The sequence below is a fragment of the Apodemus sylvaticus genome, chromosome 8, assembly GCF_947179515.1.
Source record: "Apodemus sylvaticus chromosome 8, mApoSyl1.1, whole genome shotgun sequence".
Lineage (NCBI taxonomy): Eukaryota > Metazoa > Chordata > Mammalia > Rodentia > Muridae > Apodemus > Apodemus sylvaticus.
In genome coordinates, this window is record NC_067479.1 from 65,019,218 (window position 1) to 65,037,486 (window position 18,269).

Genomic DNA, 18,269 nt, shown 5'->3' on the forward strand with positions numbered 1-18,269 from the left:
CACAAAAGAGTAAGGGAGAGGGGAGGTCACTACAGAAACCGAGGGTGGGAGATATGCTTGGTCAGTAGAGCTCGTCGTAACAACGACCACACCCACAGGCCAGTCATAACTGGGCCAGCATCACACTTCGGGACCATGGGGACTATCCAGAGGGCTCCCGAGATAAGTCTTTGGAGGAAAAAATAACAATAGGACCGTCTGAGCTGAGGTCCTGCCAGGAATGATTTGTTCCAGGGACGGAGCTGACTGTAGCAGCACTGTACTGGTGGCTAAAATAAGGGCCAAAATAAGCCCTGACCCGCATCCACAGTCAGTGCTCGGGACTGTTCAAGGCAGACAAGTTAGATTCTAAGTCATCCCTGTGTGTGTCACCGTAACAGCCCGGCTCGCACAGATGACTCAGGAGCAGTCAGTCCCTCCTGGAAGCACGCCCTACTTCTAGATTTACACGACTTTACTTCTAGACCAGGATCCTTTGCATCCCAGGCTGGCCTCTAACTCTGTGTGTCGCTGAGTGACCTTGAAGATCTGATTCTGCGTCCACTCCTTCTGCATCCCGCTCCAGTGCTGGGATTACAAGTTTATAGGGGTGCTGTGGAGAAATCAAACCTGGGGTTTCCTGCATGTGAGGCAGGCAGTCTTCTGACTGATCTATAGCCCCAATCCTTCACGTTGGCTCTGTAGCGTTGGATTGGAGAGACAGATTCATTTCTTGGCCACCAAGGTGTCAAGAGCCTCTTAGGGTTCAGGCTCATTTCTAAATTGGGAATGAGGCAAGGGGAAACAGGATTCCTGGGGAACGAGGCTCAACTTGGCTGAGAGTCAGATCTCAGGACTATCTCCTAAAGAGGTTGGGGGTGGGGGTGGTATTGTATGAACAAGGGAGGTCAGCTGAAGGGCAGAGGTCAGCTGAGCGGCAGCCAGTCTGCCCTGCTGTGTGCCCAGTGCAAGAGCCACTTGGACCTCAGACCCCTCTGCCCCAGACCTCTCACTGCCTCGTTAGGAGCCTCGCTGGGCATTCTCCACTGAACTGCTCTTCACCATTCACTCCCAGCTCTCCCTCATATCTGTCCTGGCTCTAAGGAGTCACACTAATACACATATTGGACAAACCTTTTAAAAATAAAGTCATGTTTATAGCTCCACAAAGTCATAAAATGTACATATTTGGGCATCGTTATTGCATTAGAAGCTGCCAAGTTGGTAAGAAGGAAAGAAGGGCCGGGTTCGGGGTAAGTGTTCTAAAAGGCTGAAGCTTAGTTTGCCTGAGCCTCTAGTGCGGAGGAATGCTTGTGCTTACGTCATCCAGTCAACCGTGCAGGCACCCCAACATGGGACGAAAACAAAGTCAGACTGGAGGAACGACCCTGATTTCACAGGAAGCCTTCTCTTCTCAACCTTTTGCTGTCTGAGGTGCCATATTGGAAAGATGTGCATGCTTCTGCCAACTGAGCTGGGGCAGAGAGCTGGGGGCAGCTACGTGCCTCAGATCCACACTCTGGGGTAGCTTGAACTCCAGCCCAGAACACCCTGCTGAGAGCTTCCAGGAGAGAGACCAAGGTTGATCTAGGAAACAACACACTCATCACTGGTCCTTTAACAGCCGCTTCTGGCAGACGGTGATTCCCCTGAAGTTGCAGAACGCTCTTGGAAGTGCAGAAAACTTGGTGGCAGCATCTGAAGTTGCACTGGAAGCAGCCAGGCCTTGCAGGCGGGTGGGGGGGGGGGCTGCAGGCCTTAGTACTTGTCACTTGCCTCTTTTTCGCCTTTGTGTTGCCATCTGTAGAGGAGAGGAAATGAGTCACCTGAGAGGCCAAGCCCCAGTTACAGAACAGAAAAGCTTGGATCTCAAGAAGTAACAATGGCCTCTGTGTTTGTAAGGCTCTGGCAGGGCCTCTCTGGAGCTGGAGGGTGGTCCAGAGGAGCTGAATGGGTTTACAGCCCCATGGGAAGAACAATGACTTTGGTCACCCAGATGCCCCAAGACTCCCAGGGACTGAACCATCAACCAAGGGGCACACATGGTTCCAACCAAAAATGTGGCCTTGTTGGGCATCAGTGGAAGAGTGGTCCTTGGTCAGGTAAAGGCTCAATAGAGGCCCCAACAAAGCGAAATCAAAGGGGGGTAGGACCCAGGTGGAGGGGCATATAGGTGGAGGTAGGGGGTGGGAGGAGGGGTTGGGGCCTTTGGGGAGGGGGGATATTGGGAAAGGTTTTACCATTGGCAATGTAAATGAAGACAATATTCAATTTAAAAAAAAGAAGTAATAACGGTGTGTGCTCCTGGAGATTCACCCTTGCCCCTCCCCCAGTTGACCAAAAAAAGTTATTCCTTCAAGTTTCACTATAAAATAATGTTTAAAATATAATATAAAGTTCATATCATGTGTAGAAATGGATGCCATCACTGTGGAAAAAAGAGCAAAACCACAGAAATACATGAAAATGTGATTCTAAGGTTGATAATTCCTAAATGATTTTTGTTTTTCTTTCTCCATTTCCCCTTAAAACAAATATCTTTCAAGCATGAGCCTCACATACATATACCCGATTATCTAGTGAAATAGATAGGTATAGACTTGCAGGGAGAAGTCCCTGAAGAATGCAACTGTGCATGTGTAGCAGCTGTAAACTGGCTTTTACAGAGTATAAGATTACCAACAGTTTATTCCAAAGCTGTAAGTTACAACTGACCTTGTTGAGGAACTCTGATTTTCATGCCACAATGTAGCTATGACATAAAGGTAGCAAGGCCTTCCTTTACTTCTCTGCTATCCAGAACTCTTGTCCAGTCCCCATGTGGCATTCTCCACAGTCATGCTCCTGACAGGCTATCTGCCTGCCCACTCTGAAATAGAAACTTCTCCAGGGCATGTATCTTTTTTTGTCTTCCACACTTTCACACTGTCAGCTTCATATCTAATACCTAGAATCATGTTTGACATACAGCAGGTACTCAGCTCATGTCCTTAAGGAGTAAGAAAATATAAGTTTATTCCTTGGTTTCTTTTGTGAAAACTATCAACACTAATTTAATTTTATATGCAATTTCATTGTAGCTAGCAGTTTCAAAAACCTACTTTAGGACAAATGGCTATTGTGTAGCTATTTCTTCTGAATTGTAACATTCCTCTTTGAAGGAGTGTATTAAGACTCAGGAAGTAAACAAAACTAGCAAATCTCAGGAAGTTCCTAAAACTTAGAAGTTTCACAAGGCTGCAGGCAAAGTTACAGAAGCTGTTAACAACTGCTGGGGTGAAGGGCCTGCCTTTCTTCAGGGAGCTCTAGAATCCAGGGGCCTCTGAGTTATCCATGCTCCTACAAGGGTCCTCCACTCACAGCTCTGTAAGTATCCTCCCCAAACACCCTGGCTCACAAGGCTGGACATGAGTGGAATCCCAGCCTTACTTTGCTGGTGGTGTCCTGTCGGGGTTGTTTGTTCATGTGTCCTCAGGAAGAGCCATGTGACAATTAATTGCTGTGCTATTTTCTTTTATTTACTTACTTTTTTTCTGTCAGTTTGACACAAGCTAGGGTTATCTGGGAAGAAACTTCCAACTGAGAAAATGGTGAGCGGGCAAGCCTGTAGTGGATTTTGTTGATGAATGATTGATGTGGGAAGGCCCAGCCCACTGAAGGCGGGGTGCAGCCCCTGGGAAGCTAGTCCTGGGGTGTAGGGAAGCAGGCTGAGCAATCCGTGGAGTGCAAGCCAGAAAGCGCTTGTGGTTTCGCTTCAGTTCTTACCTTGAGTTGCTACCCTGTCTTCCTTCTAAAATGGACGGTAAATTATAAGTTTCCTTGGTCTTTCCTCAAGTTGCTCTTGGTCATAGTATTCACCATTAGCAATAGAAAAGAAACTAAAGTAATGGTTTTCAGCTATACAGAGAACACGGTAAGAGCTTCGAGGAAGCCAAAAGGAAGGGGCCTGAGCTTGCATTTCAAAAAGGATGTTATCTTGGCTCTGTTGCAGATAGTCTGCATGGCCTCATGTTGGGCACTGGTAAAACAGGGGCAGTATCTCTCTTTGTATGGTTGTAAAGATTAACTTAAACAATGATTTGTGGCTGCTATGGAAACTATAAAGTCCTATTAATCATAACTAGGAAAACTTTGGTCCAGTGTGACAGGCCCAAAGAGTTCATGAACCTGAGCAGCGTGTGAATGTCAGTACAGAAGAGAGCATGAAAACTGAATCCTTCCAATTATTCAGACAAAGCAGGACTCCCATGTGCTTAACTTCTTGCTACTCCATGCTCTGTGAAGGACAAAGACCTGAGCAGCGCACAGCTCCTGCTGCTGGGAGCTGGTCTCCAAAGGGCAAGGGGAGAGAGTGTCATTGAGGCAAGAAAGAAAGACAGGAAATTTAAAGCAACACCGGAAAGGAAAAGACTAATCACCCTCTAGATCCTGTTTGAGCCTCTTGTTGACTGCAAGTCAAGAGTTGTACCACAGCTAGCCAAGACCCAGCAGAAACTTCTATTACCTTCATGGAGGCAATACTCCTTTTTCTGAGGGATTTCTCAAAGAAGAATGTTAAGGCAGCCAACAAGCCATGGTTAACCTTCCCTCTCTGGTGGCATCTGTAAAGTGTCAAGTTCTATAAAGGGTTAAAAGTTTTGAAAAACATTCATGAATAAAATTATGAACTATTTAAACATTCAAAAGAAGTACCTGAACCTCTCTATGAGCCATCTACAGTAAGGATTTCTTTGACATCCCAAACTTTGGACCAAACTTTTCCCAGGTATGTTTAATGGGATTTAGTACACCTAGTTACGATGGCACCTTGTTCTGAAACTCTAGCTGTCACAGAGATTAAATGAGTTATTACATGTCAAGCACCTAGACCATTGCCAAGTGAAAAAGCTATCCAGTGTCTGCAAGACTGAAGTTAGTAGTTCCACGGATGGCCACATGAGTGGCATAGTTCAGAGTATCTTAAAAGGCAAGGAACATTCTCAGAAGAACCAGCTGTTATTCTCAAACAAGGCCGAGGGCCTTGGGATGGGAGACAACCACGGAGGAATCCTGAAAATTAGAAAATGCCAAGATAGGGAGTCTCACAAGATATAAGATCATGAAATAGACTCTGGATCAGAAAATACTAGAAAGGTAAACCTCTCACAAAGCCACAGATTAACAGCACGATGTCATAAACTTGCTGGCTTTGATCACTACAGTATGGCTATGCAAAGGATTATGATGGTGGAACTCAGGGCTTCAGCTTTCCTTACTATTTTTGCTTCATTCCTATCATCAGTCTAAAACCATTTCAAGAGAAAAAAGGCTGGGACGTAGCTCTCTGATAGACTTGTCTAGTATGCTCATGGACCCATGTTCAATTCCTAGCACTGTAAGAAAGTTGGTAAGTTAGGACAAACACAACATGTTTGCAAACTAAAAGGAAAGAGAAAATCAAAAAACCAGCCGAGAAACAACAAAGACAGTGGAGCCAGTGGGCGAGGACATTTAATGTACTGCAAAACACAGACATCGGGAATGGGCAGACACAAAAGCCAAGGGATGCCTAGAGATAAGAGAGTGCTTGAAAAATAGCACTAACTGAGGTGACCAGAGGATGAAATACTAGAAAACAGAGTACAGCCGAAAACAGAGGAGCTGTCTAAATAGAAAAGGATTAAAAGAAAGCAGACACTCGGGGTCAACATGACGGTCAAGTGGCCAAGCACACATAGAGTCCCGGAACCTGAGGGTCTGGTGAGCAAAGACGGGAAAACAACAGAAATATTTGAAAAACCATTCTAAACCTGACAATTATAAAGCCAAAATTCAAGGCACTTAAGCAAATTCAAAACCAAGAAGCCATCTGAAGACTTGCTGCAACTACTCTGGAACAAGTGTAGCAGGAAAGCAGGCCACTGCAGGAGTCCCCTCAGACTGCATAGCCACATGAGGGTGGTACTGGAGATAAAAGGAGCGGGCACACTACCTGGGAGAACCAAGAAAGGGAAAATGATGCAAATGACCATTAGGAGACATGCAGAGGGGCACAGATAACCGATGACACACAGATGGTAACACAAATGATGGGCAACTTGTGTCAAGAAATTTGATAATTTTAGAAGATATCACTAATCAACTACAATTAAACTCATGGGCCACAAAATGGAAGGGAGGAAGGAGTCGAGAAAGCAGAGGTGCCCGGGTGAAGGAAAGACATCCAAGGAATGGAGGGGAGCAAGAGAGGGTGAGGGTGGATATAATCAATCATTATATGCAGGGATAGAAACCTAGTACTGTTTATAATTAGCGTGTAGCAGTATAAGGCAAAACCAGAACAGGGAAGTGGGAAGGGGTGGGTGGGAGAACAGGGGGAGGGAAGGGGACTTATGTGACTTTCGGGGAGTGGGGGGCCAGAAAAGGGGACATCATTTGAAATGTAAATAAAAAATATATCGAATTAAAAAAATTAATTAAAATAAATTTTAAAAAAACAAAAGGAAAGAAAGGATAAATTACTAAAACTGTCACAAAAAGGGGAATGGAGAACTGCTGTAGTACTATGACAATTAAAATGTAATAAAAGGGAGACAGCTAGCAACAAAAACCAAAACCAGGGCCATTTGCACCAGAGAGCCAGGTGGCTCCACAGCCTTCTGACAGCCAGGAGAGAGTGATCTCCCAGCAGCACTTTCACTTCTGAGCTCAGAGGTGAGTTTCTCTCTGGAGAAGTGCTAGGAGTACACAGAGCAGATGATCAGTGGAGCAGCTGGGTCAGAAGTCTTTGTGCTGCCATTTGCATCAGGGAGCTGGGTGGCTCCACAGCCTTCTGTGCACAGACCCTGACAGAAGAGAGTTGGTTTCCCAGGAGTACAGACACAGGCTTACAGGCCCACAGGAGGGACAAGCTCCAGTCAGAGACAGCAAGACCAACTAACACCAGAGATAACCAGATGGCGAAAGGCAAGAACAAGAACCCTACCAACAGAAACCAAGGCTACTTGGCAACATCAGAACCCAGTTCTCCCACCACAGCAAGTCCCAATACCCCAACACACCAGAAAAGAAGAGCTGGATTTAAAATTGTATCTCATGATGCTGATAGAGGGCTTCAAAAAAGACTTAAATAAATAACTCCCTTATAGAAATACAGGAGAATATCAGTCAACAGGTAAAAGCCCTTAAAGAGGAAACACAAAAATCCCTTAAAGAAATACTGGAAAACACAATCAAGTGAAGGAACTGAATAAAACCATCCAGGATCTAAAAGTGGAAGTAGAAACAATAAAGAAATCACAAAGTGAGACATCTCTGGAGATAGAAAACCTGGAAAAAAAATCAGGAGTCATAGATGCAAGCATCAACAACAGAATTCAAGAGATAGAAGAAAGAATCTCAGGTGTTGAAGATACTATAGAAAACATTGGCTCATCAGTCAAAGAAAATGCAAAATGCATAAAGCTTGTAACCCAAAACATACAGGAACTCCAGGACACAATGAAAAGATCAAACCTAAGGATTATAGATACAGAAGAGAGCAACTTAAAGGGCCAGTAAATATCTTCAACAAAATTATAGAAGAAAACTTCCCTAACCTAAAGAAAGAGATGCCTATGAACATACAAGAAGCCTATAGAACTCCAAACAGACTGGACCAGAACAGAAAGTCCTCCTGGCACATAATAATCAAAACACCAAATGCACTAAACAAAGAAAGAATATTAAAAGCAGTAAGGGGAAAAGGCCAAGTAACTTATAAAGGCAGACCTATCAGAATAACACCAGACTTCTCACCAGAGACAATGAAAGCTAGAAGATCCTGGGCAGATCTCATACAGACTCTAAGAGAACACAAATGCCTGCCCACATGAAAAACACTGCAGGTAAAATGGTAGGCATAAAAAATCTAAATTAATTGAAAGGAATTACAAACATTTTCTGATAAAACTGAAGTTTTTCATGAAAAATATTTCTGTTATTCTATGTCTTTATTGGGGAATTGAGTCCATTGATCTTAAGATCTTAAGAGATATTAAGGAATATTGATTGTTGCTTCCTGTTACTTTTGATGTTATTTTTATGTTCATGTGGTTATCTTCTTTTGGGTTTAATGGAAGATTACTTTCTTGCTTTTTCTAGGATGTAGTTTCCCTTCTTGTGTTGGCGTTTTCCATCTATTATCCTTTCTAGGGCTGGATTTGGAGGAATAATCTTCAATTTTAACATGTTTTTCTATATATTTCTTCTATTTTATCAAAATATTTTCCATGTAAATCTCTGATTTTATCACAAAATATTTTTAATTCCACCTTCAATAAATTTAGAAAAGTTTTTATGTCTACTATTTTATCTGTATAATTTTCCATAAAATAATCCATTTTAATGTGATTTTTCTATATTTCTTGAATTTTATCAGAAATATTTTCCATGTAAATCTTCAACTTTACCCTTAAAATGTTTATAATTCCACATTCAATCAACTTAGGAATACGTTTATGCCTACTATTATATCTATATACAATTTTCCCTGATAATCTTCAATTTTAACATGTTTCTCTACATTTTTGTATAATTTTATCAGAAATATTTTACACATGATTTTTAATTTTATCATAAAATGTTTCTACTTCCCTTTTCAATTAATTTAGCAATATTTTATATCTACCACTTCTCCTCTTTAATTTTCCATGAAAATTGTTAATTTTAACGTGTTTTTCTATATCTCTTCTATTTTATCAGAAATATTTTCCATGTAAATCTTCAATTTTATCATAAAATGTTTTTACTTCTTTTTTCAATAAAAAAAAATGCTTTTCAAAAAAAAAAAAGATGCAATTAAAGACTTTACATAAATTCCTGGCCCAGCAGTCACTGGTGAATTCTAATACATAAGGAAGAAACAAAATATTTTCCCACATTCCTTCTGAAGACAAGTTATTAAAGTGTGTGTGTGTGTGTGTGTGTGTGTGTGTGCGCGCGCGTTTTGGCTCTTCCAGTTGCCTAGGAATGTAAGCAAAATAAAACTCTCTCTCCCCACTAAACTACTCCCTGAATCACAGTATCTTTATTATAGCGATAAAAGGCAAACTAAGGCAGGTCAGTTTTATACTGTTACCAAAGGCAGATAAGAGCATTATATGCAAAGAAAACTAGTTGGTATCCCTCATGGCCAGGGATATAAAAATCTATAGCAATATTAGAAAGTAAGGCCTAGAACTGTATGTAGAAAGAATAAGCACAACCCGATCAGGCTTATCCTAGCAATGCGAAGAGGCTTTAACCTTTTCTATCCCTATAATGCTGATGTTGAGATATTTCTGTTAAAAGAAATTTTAAGATCATCTCAAAAGATACAAAATTTGATAAAATTTAACATTTGTTAAAGACTTGAAGCACTAGGTACAAAAGAAAGCCTTTTCAACCCAATACATGATCTACGAAGATCAATATACATCTGCGGGTACTGACTCAGAAATCTGAGTAGGTTTAGAAGTGTATATAGAAACACTGTACGCAGAGAGAATCATTTCCTAGATACAGATACTAAATAGCAACGTGCTGTAACACTGTGCTCACCTACTGTCTCGACTGCAATTTCTAATTCCTTGGGGAAAGTCTGATTCAGAGTTCTGCAGCCACAGGACGAGAACCTGACTGCAGAAAGCAGCAATGGTGGCGGCATACTACAAAGACAGAAGAGTGGGGCTGTGGGCAACCGGTACGGTGCCTACAGTGCAAACATGAGGACCTGAATTCAGATTTCCAGATCCACCTAGAAAGCCAGGTGTGGATGCACACATCTGTAATCCTAGCACTGGACGTGGGAAGGGGCATCAGGGGGGCCCTAGTGCTCGATGTTCAACCAGCCCAGCCATACCAGTGAGCTCCAAGCTTCGTGGGAGTCCTTGTTTCAGAGGATAAGACAGAGATGGAGGAGGACGCTTGGTGCCAACTTTGGACCTCCACACCCCCACAAACATGTGTAGCATGTATACATACCCACAAACACAGGCCTATCACACACACACACACACACTCTACAAGCGCAAGCTTGAAGGGTTTCTCACTAGACCTTCTGGAACAAACGAACATTAGAGTTGGTAGTATATATAAATCACTGGGAAAAGACAACTTCACAGAAGAAAATGGAGAGGATAAGTAAAAAGACATGAGCTAAACAAAACAGAAGCAAACTAACACTAGCATGTGCAACATTATAATGGAATAGATACAAAGTCTACTTACTTATCAATTAACATGACGGTTGATAATAATTCACAGTGGAAAGCTTCTGCCTACCACCCAAATGAATGAAGGAAAAGAAAAATTCTCTCTGCGACGATTGGCTAATGTGTTCAACACATTAATTACATGAATAAAATGTTCAACATTGTTATTAATCAAGAAAATGTTAGTTAAAACCATACTTAGGACAGGGGAGAGTCAGTGGGGAAAGCACTTGGGTTCAAATCCTCAGAACCCCTGTGATATTCAGTAGCTAACTCCTGGAACCCAGTGCTCTGCTGACAGGGCAGGCAGCAGAGACAGGAGGCTCTCAGGCCAGCCAGCCTGGTGTACTCAGCAGGGAACAAGAAAGATCTGGTCTCAAATACAGCAGAATGTGGACCAGCATACATCTGAGGTTTCCTCTGACCTTCATACGTGTTGTGGCACATCTGTTCTGGAACTCATACATATTCACACACCTCCACACTGCCTCCACCATGTTCCTAAATATATAAATCAATCTGCTCAATCTATATAATCTTACTTGCATGTGTGTTTTCAGGGCTGACCAGCTGATAATGAATAGCCAGTTGTGCTCTTCCTTGGAAAAGAGTTTCTCCATCTCTCTGCTTTCCCAGGATCTCTGACTAAGGCTGAGTCCCTGCTTCCCCTCCACGACAGCATGCATATTGATGCTGTTCCAGTCAGGTCTTGTTTAGGCAGCTGTCTTAGTTAGGGTTTTACTGCTGTGAACAGGCACCATGACCAAGGCAACTCTTACAAGGACAACATATAGTTGGGGCTGCCTACAGCTTTAGAGGTTCAGTCTATTATCACCAAGGTGAACATGGCAGCACCCAGGCAGGCATGGTGCAGGAGCTGAGAGTTCTACATCTTCCTCTGAAGGCTGCTGGTGGAAGACTGACTTCCAGGCAGCTAGGGGGGAAGGTCTTAAGCCCACCCACAGTGACACACCTACTCCAACAGGGCCACACCTCCTGATAGTGCCACAAACCATCACAGCAGCCATGCTGGTGCGACTTCATGATGACATTCTTCTGTCATTTCTATAAGACACAGTCTCACAGCAGAGTCCTGATCCTCTGACTCTTACAACCTTTCTGCCCCTTCTTCCTCATGACCCTGAGCCTTAAGTGCAGGAATTGTGTAGAAAAATGGTCATTCAATAATTAAATATCTAAATACTTAGCTCTACTGTAATTTTAAGAAGTATTCATGTATTTATTTTTGGCAGTACTGGGGCTTAAACCTAGGCCCTCAAGCATGAAAGGCAAGTGCCCCACACCCCTTCCCACATGAGCTGCAGCCCAGGCCTTCACAAGCCTATCCTTGAATACCCGGGATGCTGGGACATGCTCACAAAAGGATGGTCTCAAAAAAGCAACCAAACTATGATTAGATTTCTTGAAAATATTTTTATTCTAAGAAAATTATCTAGTTGTGTCTGCATAATGGAAAGGTCAGAGATTGCAATTTTGATTTATTGATTTTTTTTTTCGAAGAACATGAATTCATACGAAGATATGGCTAATTATAAACATTTACCAAAGTGCACGGTTTTGTTGTCCAGCTCATTTCAGCCGGAGCCATGCAGGACAGAGCAGGGAGCAGCCGGGCACCACTCATACCTCCCTGGGGAAGCTGTGTCTCTGTGACCTGTTCACTTGGTGACTTTTCCTTATGGCAAATGTCCCAAAGGCCCCGGACAGCAGCTCTCACAATCACTTTCCCACAAAGGTTGTGTTTGTCAGACAACAAATCTCAGCGCAGCAAGTGTCAGCAGGATGCGAAATCACCTCGGTTCTCAGTGTAGTAACTGAGGGGCAGGGCAGCGGCAAGAAGAGACAAGACAGAATAGGCAAGAGGCAAGTTCTGTTTCTGCTTCACTGGATTTTATTTTTGATGCTTCAAATCTTTCCACTTTTTTTACTTTTTGCACCAAAAAAAGCATCGATACTTTTCATTCCGCTCTTGTCAACTTTAGCCAAAGCCTTCTGAGCTGCAGTCATTTTGCTATTTTTCTGTTAATAAAAATAAAGAGAGACTTGCAATATTTGTAAATCATCATACATGCAAATTACACAAGCCTGAGTCTGGGTTCAGTGAGCACGAGTGGCAGAGGGCAGACAAACCTGTTGCCCACCCAGGATGCAGGCATGATAGTGGGGGGTACTCCAGTCTGAGGAGCTGCATGCCGCAAGGAGGGCTCCCTCTGGGCATCGTTTCGAGGGTGCATTAAATGTAGCGATACAGACATGGTACTGATGGCGACATAGCACCTGGGTTAGTTACCCATGGATGAATAATTAATAATTCACAATGATTTTCTGAATCAGCCTGTGGATTCACAGACTGCTGGGAGAAAGAGCTATTTAGGCAAAACTTAAATTGGAATTTCTTCTGCTACCAAAGCCCAAGGAATAAAATTGAACAAAACAAAACAACAACAACAAAAATGATATAAGGACTATTCATTGTTAAAATCTAAATGGGAGTTAATTTTTCTTGGGATGGGCGAGTTTGAAGAAAAAAAATGGGAAAATCATAAAGAAATGCAAACTATATACCTATCAGAAGAAAAACAAAATTGCAACTGCTAAAAAAATCAAGCAAAATGGCTAAAAATATGCTGGAAATTTTCTTGTACCCTGAATGTGTCATGAAGAGTTACTAGCCTTTATTTAGAATAAATTCTCACAGACCAACAGAAAAGCATTGCTCTCACAACGCTGAGACAGGCAAGGGTCACAACTGCTTGTACAGATGCAAAGGGACAATGAGCAGCCTGGAAAACAGACCTTTCTAGTTAAGGCAATGTCTCACCTGGCAAGCCAAAATTTCAAAAATAAAGGTAGTACTCAGGGCAGAAACAGATGCAGGACAGACACTCACTGGCTGCATCGGAGAGTTAGTTTCCCGTATTTCTGGAAAACATTTTAGCTGTCTATTTCAATTGCCTGAAACTCTGAACTCTGAGTCTTTTTCACTGTGGGTAATGAAGTGGTCGGGGCAGACAAACAAACACTAACTTGAATGTCCAGACACAGGAAGTGATAAAGTTACATGACTGCGCCTCATGCCCCCTCCCATGTGTCGAGGGAGGTTTAGTGGCACACACTTACATAATGCTAAACGAAAGGGCAGAGCCAAGACCTAGGTTATAAATGCATCACGTGACTCGTGACACATGGGTAAAAAAACCCAGCAAGAAAAGTTACTCAGCAGACAGCTGCAGGGGGATGCTGATGGTGGAACTGGGACGTTTCTTATTTACTCTAATTTCTGAGACCCTTCTTGGCAGGAGTATTGAAAAAAAAATCTCCTGGGGAATTTGCTTCCCTCTCTCTCTCGCCCACTGTTCTATGAACACGGTAAATTCAGGCTCATTCTGTATGACCACAGATTTTCCTGGACTGGCAAAATCTATTATGTTCACTATTGTGATCAATTCTGAATGAATTATGATGTTAGAAATGCAAGTTAATCACTTTCCTGGTCAGAAGCGTAAGTGCAGTCAACATGGCAGTCATCCTTGGAAACAAGCTGCCCCTGGGGCTGCCAGCATGCTACTACACCTGATGCCACCACACCTGATGCCACCACACCCGGACTCACATACCTTGCCGGTCTTCAAGTCTTTAGTGTTAAACTTAGTGTAATCTTCTTTTGCTTCTACAGACTCCTCTGACACCTTTAGTTTCTGCAATGTTAGAGCATTGAAGCACATCAGAGTCCATCCTCTCGCCATCCTCTCCTTTCCATTTGGCTGCTTCCCTGTTCATCCACACAAAAACCACACACAGCAGCATCGCAGGACAGGGAGCCTAAGATCTCAAGTGAAAACCAAAAACAGAAACAAACCTAACCAGGGTACATTTACTTACTCACTTATGGCTATGTGCAGGCATGTGCAGGCATGTGCATGCCACGGCACATATGTAAAAGACAAAGACAACTTAAAGATCTTGGCTCTCTGCTTTTATTACATAGATCCCAAAGATCAAACTCAGGGTTGGCAGCAAGCATCCTTATTCCCTGAGCCCTCTTGTTGCCCTGCCTCATATCTCTTTTTAAAGTGACATTTACATATATATGTAGATGTGTATGTCCCTATGTGTGTATGCGTGTGTCTGGGTATCTATGTGTGTGTTAATCTCAGTCTTTGTACATACATCCTGTCATTAGGCCCAGGACAGCCACACCTTCACATATTTTCGCCTTTCACAAGGTCCCTTCTGGAGAACCAGATACATGCAGGTCAGCACCAGTCCCCTGAGAATGCAGACTCATCCCCACTTTCTCCTTCACAGACCCCAGGACACAAGATAAAGACACTCGGGATTTCTGAAATTCCTTGCTTGCCATAAGAAACAGGAAGAGGGATTTTCTTGGCCACAAAGCAATCTCTAGCAAAGAAACTGTCAAAAGCCAAGGCAGGCTTCCTGTACAATGACGACCTACCTGAACAGAGTAAATGGCTGTGTGTCAGGCGTGGTGGCACGTGCCTGCAATCCTGGCACTTTGGAAGCTGAGGCAAGTCTCAAAAGTTAAAAGAATGCACCTTCCCATGCAGGCACAGCATGGAGGTGCACACGGACCACACAGGCCTTCAGTCAGAAGAGCAGAGCTGACTACTGACAATATTAAGATTGAACAGGAAGGCATGAGGATGTCTGTGTCCCTTCTCTATGGTTAAGTATTTCTCCATTGACTCAGGGGGGGTGTCCAGGTCAGAGACCTAGCAGAGGCTGCAAAAGCCAAAAACACGTCAGAGATGACTCTAGATTAGGAATGTCCTTCACCCTGACCAAAGGAATTTCTCTTTAAAGCAATCACAGTTAATGTAGACTCATGGTGCCGAGTCAATATTCTGAGAACACATGGCTATCAAGTGCTCAGCCTTCTGTGGGACATCCACAGAATGTGCCTTACATCTCCTGTAAGGCTCAGAGAACAGCACTGACAAGGGGCAAAAATATGAAAGAGCTAGAGCACTGAAAGGAGGGCCATGAGCCACTGTCTTACACGGAGGGCATGGCTGTCACTCAGGAACTTGTAACAGCTGCACGTGCTTGCAGAGGGAAGGGACATGACACCAGTAGGAAGCGTTCAGTCACAGACACAGTGGGACTTGTAGGTCCCAGTCCCACCTAGGCCAACTAATAGCATTTGAGGGCTTTGAGGAGAGAATAAGTTGTTGTCATCTCTTGATGTAGCAACTGGTAAGCTACCCAGGTTCCAGGGGACAGCTCCAGGCCCATGCCCACAAGGTTGGGGAGTGCATTTGGGGGGAAGGAAATGGTTAAATGCTTTGGGCTACAAAGCAATACCAAAACCAAAATAAAAAGATGAGAGAGTGGAGTGGGGATTGGTAGCAGTGGGGGAAGCAAGAGGGTGGAAGAGGGTGGAGGAGCGCCAGCAGAATATATTATATACATATTAATAATATACATGCAAATTGATTTAAAAACACATCACAGAGAGCTGGCACTTGCCATGCCTCACTTCACTGCAAAGTCAAACCTAGAAATCTACTGCTCATTGCTGATACACCAGCACCAGTCCCCTGAGAATGCAGACTCATCCCCACTTTCTCCTTCACAGCCCCCAGGACACAAGATAAAGACACTCCGGATTTCTGAAATTCTTATGTACCGTACTAAGGACACACCGTACAAATGTTCCAACATGCAGTAAGGGAAAAGGAGCTTCAAAAAGTTCACATTCACAAGAAAAACCAGTTAAAGTATCTATTAAAGGAGAACAGGAAAAGAAGAGGGAGGGATGGGCGGGAGGCAAAGGAAAGGGGGGTGGGCAGCAGAGGGAGGGAAGTGAAGAAAGGGAGCAGGGGAGGAGAGAGTATCTTCTGCATGCGGCTAGCTTTTAGCTAATTCTGGAGTAACTCTAGATACACAGGGAAATAAGGGAATGTGGTATTTCTGCTATTCTGGTATTTAAAAGTCTGAATCGTTATGGACTGCACAGTTGTTGCAGGAGAATTGAACAAGTGGAGCAGAAAGACATACAAAGGACAAAGAACTTGACTAACAGGTATGTTCCAGGAAGGGAAGGGGGCAGTGGCCCCTAGACCAATGCTCCCTGGTCTTTGTCTCTCATAGTGCAGATGTTAAGTTCCATACAGATGTTATAGTGCAGATGTTAAGTTCCATACCGCCCTTTACAACTGCGTGCGCTGACTCCTGGAAACAAGCACTCATATCTTATGAAAACAGCCAACTCTTGGACACAAATAGGAAAGTCAGAAGCCAGAGACAGCCTGTGCTGTTTAATGGGGTTTTTTTTTGGGTGGAGTGGGCGGGGCTAGGGGTGGCCAGACAGGGTTTCTCTCTGTAGCTCTGGCTGTTCTCAAACTTATTCAGTAGACCAAGCTTTCCTTAAACTCACAGAGATCTGCCTGCCTCTGCTTCTGCCTCCTTAGTGCTAGGATTAAAGGCATGAGCTACCATGCCTAGCTGGGTTAAACTACAGTATATCATCCAGTACAGTGTGTCCTCTGAACACTGGAATCCCTAGGTGGCAACAATCTAGAGACTGAGGCTCAGAAGCACAAGATGCTGAGATCTAAACAGTTTGGCAAACTAAGGCCCACAGGCAAATCCATCAGCCCTGGGTTTTATGAGAGATTTTCTTGAAGCACAGCCTGCTCTCACTAAGCACCAGAGCCAGGCAGTCTTACCACCCACGGTCTGCTTCAGTCTCACTGCTGTCTAAAGCAGCAGATCTCAACCTATGGTTCCAGACACCTTTGGGGGTTGACCAACCCTTTCCCAAGAGTTGCCTAAGACCATTTGCATGACAATTTATAACGGTAGCAGAATTACATTATGAAACAGTAGTAAAAATAATTTTACGGCTGGGGAGCACCACACATGAGGAACTGTAAAAGGGTCCCAGTGTTAGGAAGGCTGAGAGCCTCGGCCCTAGACTGACACTGACGACTTTGCCTTCCCAGTAAATGCTTTGAAAGCTGCCACCGCCCTGGCCCAGCAACCGTGACATGGAAAGGCCCTGAGCATGCTGGCCAGCCTGAGGGCCAGGACAACGAACACTAGGGAGAGTCGCTAAGCACGGCATGCCATCCTCAAGGCACCCATTTCCCCCACAGACACTCAAGCGTGTATGCCTGCTCCCGTCTTGGAAGAGCTCACAGGGATCTACGAGTGGCCAGGGGTGAGGCAGGCTACAGTTGTGACCAGGTATGCCTGACACCTGGCTTCTCTACTTGGATCTGGGAAATTAACACAAGCTGTGGGAGGAGTCAGGGTAGCAACTCTGAAAGAGGAAGGTGTCCCCAAAAGGCCAGGGAGAGAAATGCTTGCCATGCTACTAAGAGAACGGGAGCTCTCCAGACCCTCACAACAAAGTGGCTGTGATGGCGCATGCTTGTAATCCTAGCACTGGGGAGGCAGACACAGACAGACCCCTCGGGTTTGGAGGGCCAGCCTGGTGACTTGGTGAGCTCCAGGCCAATAAGACACAAACAACCAAGTAGGAAAACAAGGTGGGTGGTATTTCCTGAAGGACTGTCCCCTGGCCTTCGCATGCATGGGTGTACACATGTGTGAACACCTGTGTGTACTCATGAACACAAAGAGTTCCAGGCCAGAGCGAGTTCCAAGACAACCAGCGCTACACAGAGAAACCCTGACTCAACCCCCCCCCCCAAAAAAAAACTATTAAAATCAGTGAAGAGCCCAGGCCTTTCTTTCTTTCTTTCTTTCTTTCTTTCTTTCTTTCTTTCTTTCTTTCTTTCTTTCTTTCTTTCTTTCTTTCTTTCTTTCTTTCTTTCTTTCTTTCTTTCTTTCTTTCTTTCCTTCCTTCTTTCTTTCTTTCTTTCTTTCTTTCTTTCTTTCTTTCTTTCTTTCTTTCTTTCTTTCTTTCTTTCTTTCTTTCTTTCTTTCTTTCTTTCTTTCTTTCTTTCTTTCTTTCTTTCTTTCTTTCTTTCTTTCTTTCTTCTTTCTTTCCCGTCTGCCCAAGTTCCTGCCATCACGAAATGCCATCACGAAAGGATCCACTCCTATCACCACAACCTTTCTTTC

General features: G+C 43.7%; 1 protein-coding gene across 5 annotated transcripts in view; it reads right to left on the minus strand.

The window, feature by feature from the left end:
- Positions 1–1,096: 1,096 nt before the first annotated feature.
- Rnaseh2b (ribonuclease H2 subunit B) overlaps positions 1,097–18,269 on the minus strand; it is a 56,933-nt gene continuing 39,760 nt past the window's right edge. For 4 of the 5 annotated variants that reach the window (XM_052191240.1, XM_052191245.1, XM_052191242.1 and 1 more), the window contains exons 10-11: positions 13,829–13,909; positions 11,605–12,230 (exon numbers count right to left, since the gene is read on the minus strand). In XM_052191240.1, the coding sequence (XP_052047200.1) occupies positions 12,117–12,230; positions 13,829–13,909 (195 nt within the window). In that variant the 3' untranslated portion in view covers positions 11,605–12,116. Of the gene's footprint in view, positions 1,781–11,604; positions 12,231–13,828; positions 13,910–18,269 lie in introns of those variants that run through there. The other variant, XM_052191244.1, reaches the window with a different exon arrangement.